This window comes from Arvicanthis niloticus, chromosome 24 (genome assembly GCF_011762505.2).
Source record: "Arvicanthis niloticus isolate mArvNil1 chromosome 24, mArvNil1.pat.X, whole genome shotgun sequence".
Taxonomy (NCBI): Eukaryota; Metazoa; Chordata; class Mammalia; order Rodentia; family Muridae; genus Arvicanthis; species Arvicanthis niloticus.
This window is the reverse complement of record NC_133432.1, coordinates 34,303,779-34,317,701: the sequence shown is the minus strand read 5'-3', so window position 1 is coordinate 34,317,701 and position 13,923 is coordinate 34,303,779. Positions and strand designations below refer to the sequence as shown.

The following is a 13,923-nucleotide window of genomic DNA, read 5'->3' as shown; positions in this document are numbered from 1 at the left end:
ACTCAGTACTAAAGATGCTGAAACCTTAGGATGACGACATTAACAAAAAGATGAGAAGAATGTAAGCACACACAGACAAAATAAAACATATTTATTATGCTAAAGAACAGATTTTATTATTTTCCCAAAACCCTAAAATAGCCCGTGGCATAGTAATTTAGGACACAATATAAATGACATCTACAGTCAGGTTCCCCCCATCCCCCGTGGCTGTTTTTAACTCTGTCTTGGGTAGGAGGCTTTAAAATGTCCGCTCTTTAAATGACCTTTATTAAAGTTATCAACAAACCACAAAGAGAGAGTTACTTCAGGGGGGAAAAAAGAGATTATAAGTCCTGGATCGGGGTAAAGGAAAATACTTCATTTGCGATCTATGTTCTGTCGGCAGAAAAGTCTTAAACTCTCCTGTAATTTAAAGTTATCCTAAATTTAATATTGCAACGTCTCCAAAGTGCCTCCATTAAAAACTGCAACTCAGGCAGAAGGAGAGGGGCATGTGAGAAGGGACATCAGGTCGCAGGTCACAGAGTCTGTACAATGCAGAAATGTAAGACTCTTCGTGACCAAAGCAAGGCTTACAAGAAGTGGAGGGCACAGCCTACAGACCTCCACTTCCATTAGATGGCCAGAGGTGAGCTGAGGCAGGCGGCATCTGGATGCTAGCCCTTGAGAATGGGTCTCCATGATACAGAACTCTGTGCTAAATAGTTCCTGTCCCATCTTATACTGGGTAGATCATTTCCCCTGGGGAGGAGGTTTCCCAGTTCTGAGCATCCTTCCGAAACGACTGAAAGCATGCTCAAAAACATGTCTCTGCATCAACCAGCAAGGTGTGTCTGGTCACAGGAATCAGCAGGAATTGAACGGCTGCAGCATACGCCAGACTTAATGCAAAAGAAACTGTCAGACAACCTTTAAAATTAATCTGCTATTTTTATTGTTCTGCTTGTACCTTGACTATGCCATCAGAGACTTGCTAATCTGGATGATTGCAGAGCCAGTGACCCCACGACTATCTGCAGACCATCTGAAGTACTTGAGAGAGTTTTCTCATCTTCTACTGTTTCCTCTGAAAACACGGGATTTAAATGGTCAAGGGACACACATCTCGTCTTGTCTTCTGGGAAAACTTCATAATGGGTGTAAGCATATGGCAGCTGGCACAGCTCAGTGTATTGGTAAGACAGTTCTGACTTGGTGCCTAGCCCCTTGGGGACAGCACTCAGGGGTTCATCGCTTAGAAATCCCATTTCCCTCAGTTTTGGATGGCGTGGCCATCCTGACACCCAGGACTCTCCTTTGAGGTACTGTCCACGGCTGTCTGTGGCTCTGGGCTCTCTTCCCAGCCAGTCACTTCCTAGTGTATCCCCGATGCCACGGGACACCCCAGATAGATGTTCTTCTGAAGGAGCAGAGGACAGAACCACAGCCCTTCCTACGGAGGCTGCAGGAGCTGAACTTCTCCCCATTGACCCCTTCAGATAGTGAAGCACTGTGAAGCCTCTGTGAAGTACGAGGCTGGCCTTGCTCTGAGCACGCTTCATTTCTGAGGATGCTGCCGCTGTGGCCCATGACTTTCCATAGGTATCTGCCATAGGCTGGTCTGTCCAAGAAGGCACAGCTGATGGGCTGGGGTTCCCCTTCTGACTTCTTTTCTTAAGGCCACATGCTAGTTTGTCCAGGTCACCTCCTTGTGACTGCTTTACCCTGGCCAGGCAAACACCCAGGGTCCCTCTCCCAGCCCTCATGCTTTGTGCCCTCTGATGCAGTGAGTCAGGGTGATGCCTATCAGTCAAGGATGGCCTTCAGTGGATCTCAATATGAACCTGGAAAAGATAATCAAATGAAAATTCTGTGACAGAGGGTTATTAAAACATTCACACACACACACACAAAAATATAACCAAACACTAGGTCCTTGCGGAGTGGGGCCACAGAGCTGAATGGGAGTCAGAGAGTGAGAAGCACTGTCCACTGTCATAGGGCGCCCTGAATTCCAGACAAGCACGGGCTTACAGCACAAGTTCAAGGCCATCTATGGTTACATAGTGAGTCTGAGTCAGCCTGTGCTACATTTAGACCCTGACTTAATCAGGTAAATATATGAGTAAAGTATGCATAAAGACACAAATTATCAGTCCCCTTATAAAGCCCCCAACCCCACATCAGGTCTACAAAAGAATCAACACTGTTAACTTAGGGCAAACTACCCTGTCCAGCAGAATGTGAGCGAGAGATGAGTTGATTTCCAAGTACTGGGAGTCAGTTCCTACACACCCACTCCCCCACCCCTGCTGAAGATGCTAAGAGCTCAAAACATAACCGAAGAGTGGGAGAAAGGCTCCCAGCTATGTCCAAGATCCCCAGGGCAATCGGGAGCGGCATCTTCCACACCAACCCTTCCCTGTGTGAGGCGGCCAACCTGCTGGATGACAATAGGCCTGACCCAGTTAGGCAGCTGCTGCCCTGCTGGATGCCCGTCTCCTCACCTTCCCCAACCCAGGCTATTAATGGCCTCAGGCACCTGACAGTCCAGACTACCACTGCTTTGTAACCTAAAAATATCCTGTTCCCAATACTTTCCAAAGCAAATTAGCAAGGCTGCCCTAGGGGACAGGGAGGAGGCACAGTGAGTAGGGCAGTGGGCCTCAGTGGCGGCTGGAGCATACTCTAGACAACCCTCCTGCAGGGGAGCAGCATGGGTAAGTGGGCCCTGACTAGAAACTTGGGCTGGAGGTAAATTACTAGGGAGGATGAGGAGAGGCGCCAACACCACCCTTCTGAAGGAAGCTGACTCATGACCACAGGGAACACAGCACCGAGCTCCTTCTGACCAGGCAAGCAAGCATCTCTGCATCACACCTGACCTGGCACAGCCAGCTATGCTCTATGGCCACGCCTTGTCTCCTGGTTACAGATCTGCTCAAAAACACATTTAATAAAGAGAAGCTACACCCAGCTCCTGGTCATCCTCAAGAAAGTTCACACTTCCTTGTGTCGTGCGTGCTGTGTTCTCCGTGAGAGAAAGCACTGAGCATGCTCTCCAGCGGCGGCGGCAGCTTTATATCAGTGTTGGCAATATCTCAGGATAAACGAAAGGCTGCTGGGATGTTTGGTAAGGAAAAGGGCAGAAAAGGAACCTCAACAGACAAGTGCATCTCCATGGGCAGCGAGTTCAATTTCCAGCACCCACAAAAAGCACCAAGGGATTCAACACCTTCTTCTGGCCTCTATGGGCACACATACCCACAAATAAAAATTTCAAATTAAGAGGAAAATAAGGGCTAGAAAGACCTTGATTCCAGTTTCATAATTCATGGGGACATGGTGGCTTTTATTCCCAGCACCAGGACTAGGTAGAGACAAGCAGATCTGTGAGCCTTGCTGGCCAGTCGGCCTAGCCTATGAGCAGTTCAGGCCAGTGAAAGAGAACCAAGAGGGCAGCACCTAAGGAGAGACCCTGGAGGCTGTCCTTGGCCTCCACATGCACTGCCTCCAAAAGTTAAAGTGCACCTAGCGTGGCCGTGCACGGCTGTGCTCTCAGGAGAGAACAGAGGAAGGGGGATCCTGAGTTCATGGCCATGCTCAGCCAGTCAGTGTGTAGCCCACCTTAGGGCCGCAGGAGAGCAGCCTGATGGGAGAGCAAGTACCCGGGTATGCAAATAGCTCTTAGCTGACTTGGTTGTTTTGTTTTTGAGACCAGGGTCTCACCATGTTGCCCTGGCAACCTAGAATTCACTCTGTAGACAAGGCTACCCTTGCACTCAATGAAATCTGCCTGCCTCTGCTTCCCAAGTGCTGGTGTGCACCGTCACACCTGGTTAAGCTTCTGATGGATTTCAACAGCAGCAGCAGCAACACACACGCGCGTGCACACATACACACACACACACTCGCACGCACACACACATACGCACACGTGCACACACACACACCCACACACACACACCCCAGGCTGAACTGAGCCAAGCGAGGTGCTACGCGACTGTGATCCAGGTATGGAGGCCAAGGCAAAGAGGCTCTCCAGTTTGAGACCGGCATGGACTACATGGTAAGACTCAAAAACATACCAAGTAGGCACCAGAATATATGTGAATCCTTCATGCCCTTGGGTTGGGAAGGACTTTCTAGTGACAGCAAACACCAAACATTAAAAAAAAAGATTATTAAACTTTGACTCAAAAAAAAAAAAAAAAAGGTCAGGGGTGTGGACAGGGGATTGACCAGTTAAGAGCACTGGCTGCTCTCGCAGAGGACGGGTGTTGGAGCAACAGCACCCAGCTGATTACAAGCACCTGTAACTCCAGCTCTAGGGAACCTGACACTCTCTTCTGGCCTCTGCGGGCACCAGACATGCACTGTGGGATGCAGACATAGGTTGGGCACTCACACCTACACAAAGAATAGAGATAAATCTTTAAAAACAAACAATTTTCAGGGTGTGCATGGTAGTACAGACTTGGAATCCCAGCCCTTGAGAGGATGAAGAGAAAAAAAAAATCTAGTTCAAGGCCAGCCTGGACTATCCAATGAGCTCCTGTCCTAAACAGGCCAGCCTGGACTACACAATGAACTGTCTTAGACAGGCCAGCCTGGACTACACAATGAGCTCCTGTCCCAAACAGGCCAGCCTGGACTACACAATGAACTGTCTCAGACAGGCCAGCCTGGACTACACAATGAGCTCCTGTCTCAAACAGGCCAGCCTGGACTACACAATGAGCTCCTGTCTCAAACAGGCCAGCCTGAACTACACAATGAACTGTCTCAGACAGGCCAGCCTGGACTACACAATGAGCTCCTGTCTCAAACAGGCCAGCCTGAACTACACAATGAACTGTCTCAGACAGGCCAGCCTGGACTACACAATGAGCTCCTGTCTCAAACAGGCCAGCCTGGACTACACAATGAGCTCCTGTCTCAGACAGGCCAGCCTGGACTACACAATGAACTGTCTCAGACAGGCCAGCCTGGACTACACAATGAGCTCCTGTCTCAAACAGGCCAGCCTGGACTACACAATGAACTGTCTCAAACACCCTTCCCTCAGAAGTAAATGAACATAAGCATGACCAACAGGCAAATCTAAAATACGAGACGCTAAAAAACTGCTTACTCTTACAGAAGTTTTTTAAAAACTCTGTGCATATGCCCCTCCATATTTCTTTTGAGAGGAGAGTTAAAGCAGGGTCTTGTATAGCCTTAAGGCAGCTAGGTATGGGTAGCTGGTGCCTCAAGGCGGGAGGCAAGAGGACTATTATGGGTCCAAGTTCTGTGGAGATACATGAAGTTCTAGGACAGTGTGGATATGAAGTCGGGGGTCGGGGGGGAGTGGGAGTTGAAAAACCCCGTCTCAGTGAACACAGTCAGGCTGGAAGATGGCTGGGTGGGTAACAGCACTTCTTGTGCTAGCATGAGAGCCTGAATTTAAATCCACCATACTTAAAACAGACATACACTCCAAAAAAAATAGGTGTGACCACACCAGCACCTGTAACCCCAGCATCTGCAGGATGGAGACAAAATTCCCAGCAGCAGCTGGTCAGCTGAAATGGCAGGCTTCCAGTTCAGTGAGACGACAGCTCAATGTGCACTTGAGTACAAGCATCCACACTCGTGCGCATGCATGAAACCCCCCCCACACACAATGTGCACACAAATGCCCATAATGACATTACTCAGTGAGACAGTGACAACAACCCAAAGGTCCAGCAGCCAACTGGAGATTATCTGGAGAAATGGCAGCTATTAATAGATTCAAAGTGGGATCCAGCAGTGGAAAAGCACATTGGTGGAAGAAACTGGGGCTGTCCAAGCAGCATGCTTACACTAGGAGAGGTGGGGAAAGGTCTGCAGGGCTTTCCAGACCTTTTAACACTTATTCATTCATTCCTATTCCTTCCTTCCTTCCTTCCTTCCTTCCTTCCTTCCTTCCTTCCATCCATCCTTCCCTATCTATCTATCTATCTATCTATCTATCTATCTATCTATCTATCATCTATTGAGACAGGGTCTCAAATAGTCAGGCTGACCTCAAATGGCTATCTAGCTGAAGATGACCTTGAACCCCTGATCTTCCTGCTGCCACCTCTTGTTTACTGGGACTACAGGCCTAGGACCCCTTGCCTTGGTTCTATGATGTCCTGGGGATGAAACCTAGGGCTCAGGGCATGCTAGACCAAGTCTCTTCCAGCCAGGCCACACTCCTGGTGCCCACGTCCATCACTCACCTGCCCACAGACTTGGTGCTGCTGTCTTTGGGCCACTATTTATTAAGACTGGAGCACTGGACTTCAAACTGTTTTCAAACCTCTCAGGTAGACTTACTAGACTGTGCGTTAAGTCCATGTTGAACTGTAAAGAACCACCAGACTCCCACCCAGCAGCACAAAAGACTGAGGACACTCAAGAGCAATATCTGCTTCTGCAACCCCCCCTCCCACCCTCACTCTGACAACAGCCATCCCAACAAGTGGACATGGCCTCCACTGCTCCTGAGTGGTCTGCTTTCTCCTACGGTCCAGGATCTTCTAAGGACACACTGGCATCTGCTTACCTTCTCAGACAAATCTCTACTCCAGAGCTTTGCCAGTGACGGGATTGGGCTGCTTGGCTTTTTATTTTATTTATTTATTCTTAATTGTAAGAAATCTTTCTGTATTCAGGGTATTAATCCTTTACCAAATTAATTTACCAGTGAATGCTTTCTTTCACTCTCTGGTGGTCTCTCTCCCTGTCAACATGTTAGAGATGGACCTAGGACCTCATCCATGCTCAGCTAACACCTGACCACTGACCTGTAGCTTTAGAGTCTCTATGTTCATTCTTTTTGCATGCAGAATGAGTTTGCGTTTACTCAAATTTATTGCATCTTACAAAGCTATCAGGTGAAGAAACTGGTTCTTCTCTCCCCAGGTACAGACATGCCGGGGCTGGAGCCCAGAGCCCAGGACACATGGGGCAGTCCCAGAAGGAAAAGCAGCACGTTCAAGCTCACTTGTACCTCTCGCCTTATGTATGTATGATAACTAGAGTAAGCTCACATGCTTTAAAACAGTCGTTATGTGTGTGATGGACACATGATGACACACGTGTCAAGGTCAAAGAACAATATCTAGTGTTCGCTCTCACCTAGTCCACAGCCCCAGATTCATACACTGTAACATCTGCCCGAACCACACACAATTATTTCTAGAACTCTTTCAGAAACAAGTCAAGGGAGCCTGTCATGGTGGTACAAACCTATAATCCCAGCATTCAGAAAGACGAGGCAGAAAGGACTCGGAGTTCCAGTAGCCTAAGCTACAAAATGAGTTCTAGGTCAGCCTGGTGAGACTGTCTCAAAACAACCTCAGTCAGTCCAGAATACAGGAAAGAGGCTGGAGAGATGGCTCGGGGGTTAAGAGTGTATGCTGCTCCTGGAAAGGACCCAAGTTTCGTTCCCAGCACTCACACTGGGTAGGTCTCTAACACCTGTAACTCCAGGTCCAGGGGAGCAGACACCTCTTCTGGCTTCCAGATGCACTTGCATAAACACACAAACACATTAAAAAAGAGAGAGAGTGTAGGTGCTGGGCCCAGCAGGGTGCTCAGCAAGGGAATGAAGGCACCATCTACCAAGTCTGGTCCCCAAGGGAATGAAGGCACCCATCCATGTCTGGTCCCCAAGACCAACATTACAGAGAGAACCGAATCACACAAGCTAGCCTCTAATCTACACACAGAACCAAAATACCAAGTAAACCAAAAGGGGCAGTTCCAATGTGCTTTGCACAAATCTACAATTTTCTTCCTGGCTCACTGTCCCAGCCTCTAGCTTCTTCCTGTTCCAGGCTTGCCCCAGGTGTGGGTCCTGGTGACAGCTCATCCTGTCCACATTCTGCACTCCTCCCGCCCCTTAGAAAGCAAAAACGATTTCCATGTGACGGAGAAGTTCTGAGAATTGGTGGTGACAACTGCCCAATATGGAAAGGTATTAATGCCCCTGAATTCTACATTTAGCTGGTACGATACTTTTGTCTTTTGAGATGGGGTTTCAGGTGACCCAGACTGGCCTCAAACTCATTCTAGCTGAGGATGACTCCGAGTTCCCCAGCCTCCAGCCCCTAAGTGCTAGAGTCAGAAGCTCATACCACTGCACCTGGCTTGCAGGATAAGCTTCCTTATAAATTCTTCCTCCCTTGCATCTCTACATGCTGGGATTCCAGACCTGTAGCACAATGCCTGGTAAAGCAAAAACTTACTAAGAACAACAGAGGAAAAGATGTCCAAGTAGTGACGAGACCCAAAACCCAAAAGCTACAGACTTAAACAGGATCAGAGAGGAAAGAGCCGCTGTGGCCTGTGAGACAGCTCAGTGGGGAAATGCGATTGCTGCCATGTCCATCACTAGAGTTTGAGCCCCAGGACCGCCACACATACATTATGACATCCCATGTGCACATGGCACACACATGTGCTCACACACAAAGGTATAAGAGAAAGTGGAAACTGGAGCCAGGAAGGTAGCTCAGTGGAAGAGTGGGTTCAGTCCCCAGCTGGGTGGGTGCTGGTGCATGCTTTTAATCTGGGGCAGAGGCAGGCAGATCGAGAGTTCAAGGCCAGCCTGGTCTACAGAGCCAGTTCCTGGACAGCCAGGGGAGAAATCTGGTCTCAAAACATTAGAGAGGGTGGGGGACGGGGGAGATGGGGAAAGGAGGAGGAGGAAGAGGAGGGAAAGGAGAGACAGTTAAAGAGCATAGAAGGCAAAGACAGGTTCAACGCCTTGCTGAAAACAGGTCAGCAGGGAGAAAGCAGCTGCAGGTGAAACAAGGTCTCTTGGTCTGGTGATCACCATCAGTCTTTGTGGTATCTTTTTTCTGTTTTTTTACAGGCCTTCTCTTTGTGTGACCTGGGGCTAAAACACTTGTTCCATGTTTCTCATGGGCCATATAAGTAAAGGTTGTAGGTGGGACTTGTCCAGAAGGTATTCATGATACTGGTTATGTATGTTGGTTTGTTTTGGTTTTTTTCAAGACAGATTAATGAGCCTAAAACCAATGAGAGACTCTGTCTCCAAAGGGGGGAGGGGGGGAATCAAGAAGCTTGCACCTGAGAACAGACACCCAAGGTTGACTTTTTGTCTGGCCTACACACACACACTCACACACCTGCATGAATGCACTTGTGCGTGCGGGCACGCGCGCGTGTGCACACACACACACACTCACATACCCCAAAAAGTGATCCTCCTGTCTCAGCCTAAGTAGCTGGAGGGGTAGGGGTGTGTGTGTGTGTGTGTGTGTGTGTACACACCCATGAGTTGTCTGCAAACAATACTTTTAGAAACATTTTCGCTACATGTGTTTATCTGTGTATGGGGTTTATGTATGTGGTCACTCCAGTAGTCACAATCCTCAAGAGAGGTTCAGTTCTTTCCTTTGACTGTGTGGGTCTTGGGGCTCCAACTCAGGTTGCCAAAGTTGGTGGCAAGCACCTTTAACCATCTCGATGGCCACAGACAGCTTTGTTTATTTTTAAAGATGTGTTTATTTGTGGGCTGGGGAGATGACTCAGCAGGTATGAGCACTGGCTGCTCTTCTAGAGGACCAGGGTTCGATTCCCAGCACCCACATGGCAGTTCACAAGCATGTGTAACTCCAGTTCCAAGGGTTCTGATGTCCTCTTCCGGCCTCCACAGGTACCAGAGACAAGTGTGGTGCACATGTATGCAGACAATACATTCATACACAAAAATTAAAAATAAGATGTTTTGTTAAACATTTGTTTTGGTTTCTGAGCAGGCTTTTTTGCAGGCTGTGCACCACCAGCCCGCCTGGGGCCTGGAGAGCTGCACTGAAGTTACATATGGTTGTGAGCTATCTTGTGGGTGTTGGGAAAGGAACCCAGATCCTCTGCAAGAACAGCAAGTGCTCTTAACTGCTAAGCCAACTCTCCAGTCTCAGTACTTTAAAATCACAACCCTTCTGAGTCTACAAATCCCTTCTGCATCTATTCTCTTGTTCAATCATCTTTTGGATTAGGAACTCGTTAGTATCGTTAAAATGCCTCACTGCTGGGTTAGGGATGTAGCTCTGAGGTAGACTTAATCTTTAGTGTGCACAGGGCCTTCAATTCCATGCCCAGCACTGCCAACGGCGTAAGGGGAACCCCAGTGCCCTATAAACAAGAGATTTAAACACACGGGCAATAAAGCCCCACAGGGCCCAAACCTTTCAACTCAGTCAAGTTCCCCTGTAACAGAGGAAGGGAACAACATACTGGAGGGAAAAAGGCTGTGAGCCACTGGACTGTCCCCTTTAGTCAGGCTACTTATTCCACTTCCCTTTGCCCAGAATCACAACAACTAAATGTTCAAGTTCAGTCAGAGGTTGTTCACAAATGAAGAAAAGTCCTAAAGCCTTCAGGGGAACGTAAAGCACCAGATACAAAGATCTCAAGTACAGCACTGTAACCCCAAACCCCTCTCTCCCTCTCCCAGGATGAATAGGCTGCATTTGACCAGGTCCAAGACCAAGCCTAAAACCCTTACAGACAGAGGTCTTAGAAAATCCTTCTCTGGCTAGACAGTGGTTCGTGTCTTTAATTCCAGCATGAGAAAAAGGCAAGCAGGTCTCTTTGAATTTAAGGTCAGCCTAGACTACATAAGGAATTTTACAGAGTTCCAAGCTAGCCAGGGTTGCATAGTGAGACCTTGTCTCCAAACAAAAGCAAACTTTCCCAAAGCACTTGGTGAGACTATCTTATTTGCAGGGCCTCTACCTGGGCCCACTTGATCCTGAATTAAGAGAGCCCATGTCTGGTTCCCCAAATTCTCTAAAACTGGCTACACCTGAATCATGATTTGATCCGGAGCCCACCCAGCTACCCTCGCTATCGACGGGCCTGCACTCAATGCTCACACTGCTCTTACAGATCTGTTTCCCTCTTCCCAAATGTATTTGCCTTCCTTCAACACAGTGCACACTCCCCGTTATGAAATATGGATTTGAATCACCTTCCCAGAGATGATCTCACTGTCCTACAAACAGATGTGCAATTAGGAAAACACCGGGAATGAAATCTGCCCGTTTATTGCTTATAAAACAACAAGCCTTCCGCACTCCTGCAGTGAAGAAAGCCGGTACTGGATTACCAACGTTCCCTCTGAAAGAACTAAACTGTGAGACAGTCCCTGCCAAGGAAGACACTCACCATTCCCAGGAGCAGGAAGGGAAAGACCGCAAACCTAGTACAGAGGAGGAGTCCCTGACAAAGCCTACTCAGCCATTGAAGTGCAAGCTGGGTGAGGGGTGGGTGGAAGTCATATCCACACGTGAGGATAGATATGGCCCTGCTGTGGTCATGTCTAAGGATGCCAGGACATGGCATATATGTTCAGACTTCTCTAGGGAGCCAGAGAGATGGCTCAGCTGTTAAGGGTGCTTGCTGTTGTTGCAGAGACCTGGACTCAAGCAGCTCACAACTGCCTGCAACTCCAGCTCCAGAGGGTCCAATGACCTCTTCTAGCTGCCTCCTTCTCTTCTTCCTCCTCATCCTCTTCCTCCTCCTCCTGCAGATAATCACACATAGATCCATGCATACACATAATATATATACATACACATCACACACACACACACACGCAACGCCTCTAATTGACCAGTGGAAAACAGATAGAGAATCCACAAAATTCCAGCCTAGCAATCAGAGTAGCCTGGACTGGAGAAGGACACACAGAAATCACTACATGAGGGCATTTTCTGGGTTTTGTCTATTTAGCTAGGGTCCCGAGACATAGCCAAAGGTGACTCCGGGCCTGATTCTCTTCCCTCCACCCTCCAAATGCTAGGATTACAAACATGGATCATCACACCATCACCACACCTAGTTTCTGCAATACTGGAGACTAAACCCAGGACTCTGTGCATACTAGACAAACATTCCACCATCTGAGCTACATCCCTAGCCTGTTTTTTTTTTTTTGTCTGTTTGCTTGTTTTTAATGTCACAAAATACAGCAATTCGAGACATAACACTTTGTAGTAAGTACGCTCTCGTAGTCTTTCATGTAATTTTCCAAGTACGAATCATAACTAGGGCCACCGGATTCCAAAGTGGGACTGACTGAGTCAAACATAGACTGCAGACACTTTTGTTTTAACCCCAAAGATTTTTTTTTTTCTTTTTGAAAACTCTGAACTAACCTGATATTTAAAAATCAGGATGTCTGATTTCTCTCTGAGGAGGTTACCAGATCTGGCAGAAACACTGGAGCTATGTTTCTACAGGTTGGTAATTGGCAGAACACAGGCTTTCTGGTTTATCTCAGTTCCCACACCCAGCAGTTTACTCATTTGTGGCACCTGCTGTAAAGGTTTGCCGTTTCTGCCCCCATGGCCCTGTATCACTTAAGATGCCACAAGCCCTGTTCATGCTTGCCTAGCATTCTGGAAGTCCCGGGTTGATGCCAGCAGCACCTCACAACCAGGGTGGTACACGCATAACACCTACCCCCAAAGTAAAGATATTCTGATTTGGACCTTAAAATTGTTTTTTTTGTTTTTGTTTTTTTTGGTCAACATGCTTCACCTCAGATTTCACGTGGTCTGTAACCACCTGTGTCAGGGACCATTTACACACACCAAGTCCATTGCGCTCTGACTTGACCCAACTGCAGAAAAACTAGGTACCACTGGCTCCTCCGAATGCCAGGGAACGACATATGCACAGTAAGTCTGGGGCTGGCGAGATTCCCTGACAATAGCAAATGCAAAGCACCCACCAGGTTCATTTCCAGAACTACAAAAAAAAAAAAAAAAAAAAATTACTGTCAGATTACATGCTTCCCAGGGGTGGAGCCGAGTCCTTTCTTCCAACACAGCCTGTGCCACTCCAAGGTGTGTAAACAGAATCCAAGGAAGTTTACTATCCAGCCTTTCTTACATTTTGAGACAGAACACTCAGATCAGTAAGACCTCTCCACTAGAAAAAAAGCATTTTGTAATTCAAGAGATGGAGAAACGTCAGTCATTTCCAGCAAATGCGGCCTCCAGAATGCTGATGCGGGCATGCTGTTAGTCCACGTCTAAATTGTTTCAGGCCTCTGAATCTGTTTTCCCTCTTTCTCTCATCTTTATCCCCATTGCCATTTCTAACCCCTGGCCAGAATAAAGCGGAAACATTGGTCAAGACACCATTAACTTTCAACCTAAGACACAAGGATAATATAATAAACCGTCACCGTCACAAAGTTTGGGGAACCAGAATTCACAAAGGAACTCGCAGCTACAGGATCGCCAACAATTTGTCATTTCTAAGGACAAAGCGTCCTAAGGGACCTTCCTGTCATCTTTCCTTGGACCCTCCACTCCCAGATGTGGGACCTCCCCTCTGAAGCATCCTCTATGCAGAGTGGGGATACAGGGGGAGAAAACGCGATGTCTGCTACACACTCGGCCTCAGGCTGATAAGCATGAGCCCCCAAGCACCTGCACCCGCCGAGCCAGGTGGGCAGGGATGCCGAGGGCGCGGCTCACTTACCTGCAGGCGCACGTTGAGCATCATGGAAGCAACGATGTAGAGGTAGGGAAAGTTGATGCGCAGCCGCCAAGCCAAGTCAAAGAAGATGAGCAGCGTGCGGGTCAGCCCCTTGCAGAAGACCCCATAGGAGCGAGCGGCGGCCGAGCGCGACAGCCGGACAGCCAGACCCGACAGAGCCGTCGCCATATAGAGATCCGCGGCGCTCCCACTGCCCGCCCGCCCGCCCTCCCTCTCCGCGCCCCGTCGCCCAGGGCCTCCTCCCCCGGGCCGCTGCTCAGCGCTCAGCGATCTCAGGGAGCGAGGGAGACCGCGGCGAGGCCGGCAGGAGGGCGGGCCGCGGGGGAGCGGAGTCTGCGCGTCACTCTCCGGAGGCGCCTCCGCGAGCTACCACCTAGATTCCCC

The 13,923-nt window shown here is 48.6% G+C and overlaps 2 protein-coding genes across 3 annotated transcripts in view; both read right to left on the bottom strand.

The window, feature by feature from the left end:
- Positions 1–13,923, bottom strand: part of Smim10l3 (small integral membrane protein 10 like 3) — a 135,910-nt gene extending 121,987 nt beyond the window's left edge. Inside the window, exons 1-2 of one of the 2 annotated variants that reach the window (XM_076923614.1) lie at positions 13,522–13,923; positions 914–1,826 (exon numbers count right to left, since the gene is read on the bottom strand). In XM_076923614.1, the coding sequence (XP_076779729.1) occupies positions 1,806–1,826; positions 13,522–13,707 (207 nt within the window). In that variant the 5' untranslated portion in view covers positions 13,708–13,923 and the 3' untranslated portion in view covers positions 914–1,805. Of the gene's footprint in view, positions 1–913; positions 1,827–13,521 lie in introns of those variants that run through there. The other variant, XM_076923613.1, reaches the window with a different exon arrangement.
- Fam220a (family with sequence similarity 220 member A) lies at positions 914–1,748 on the bottom strand. The gene is given in 2 exon segments (XM_076923612.1): positions 914–1,041; positions 1,044–1,748. Coding segments are annotated over 2 exon segments (789 nt in total). The 3' UTR covers positions 914–957.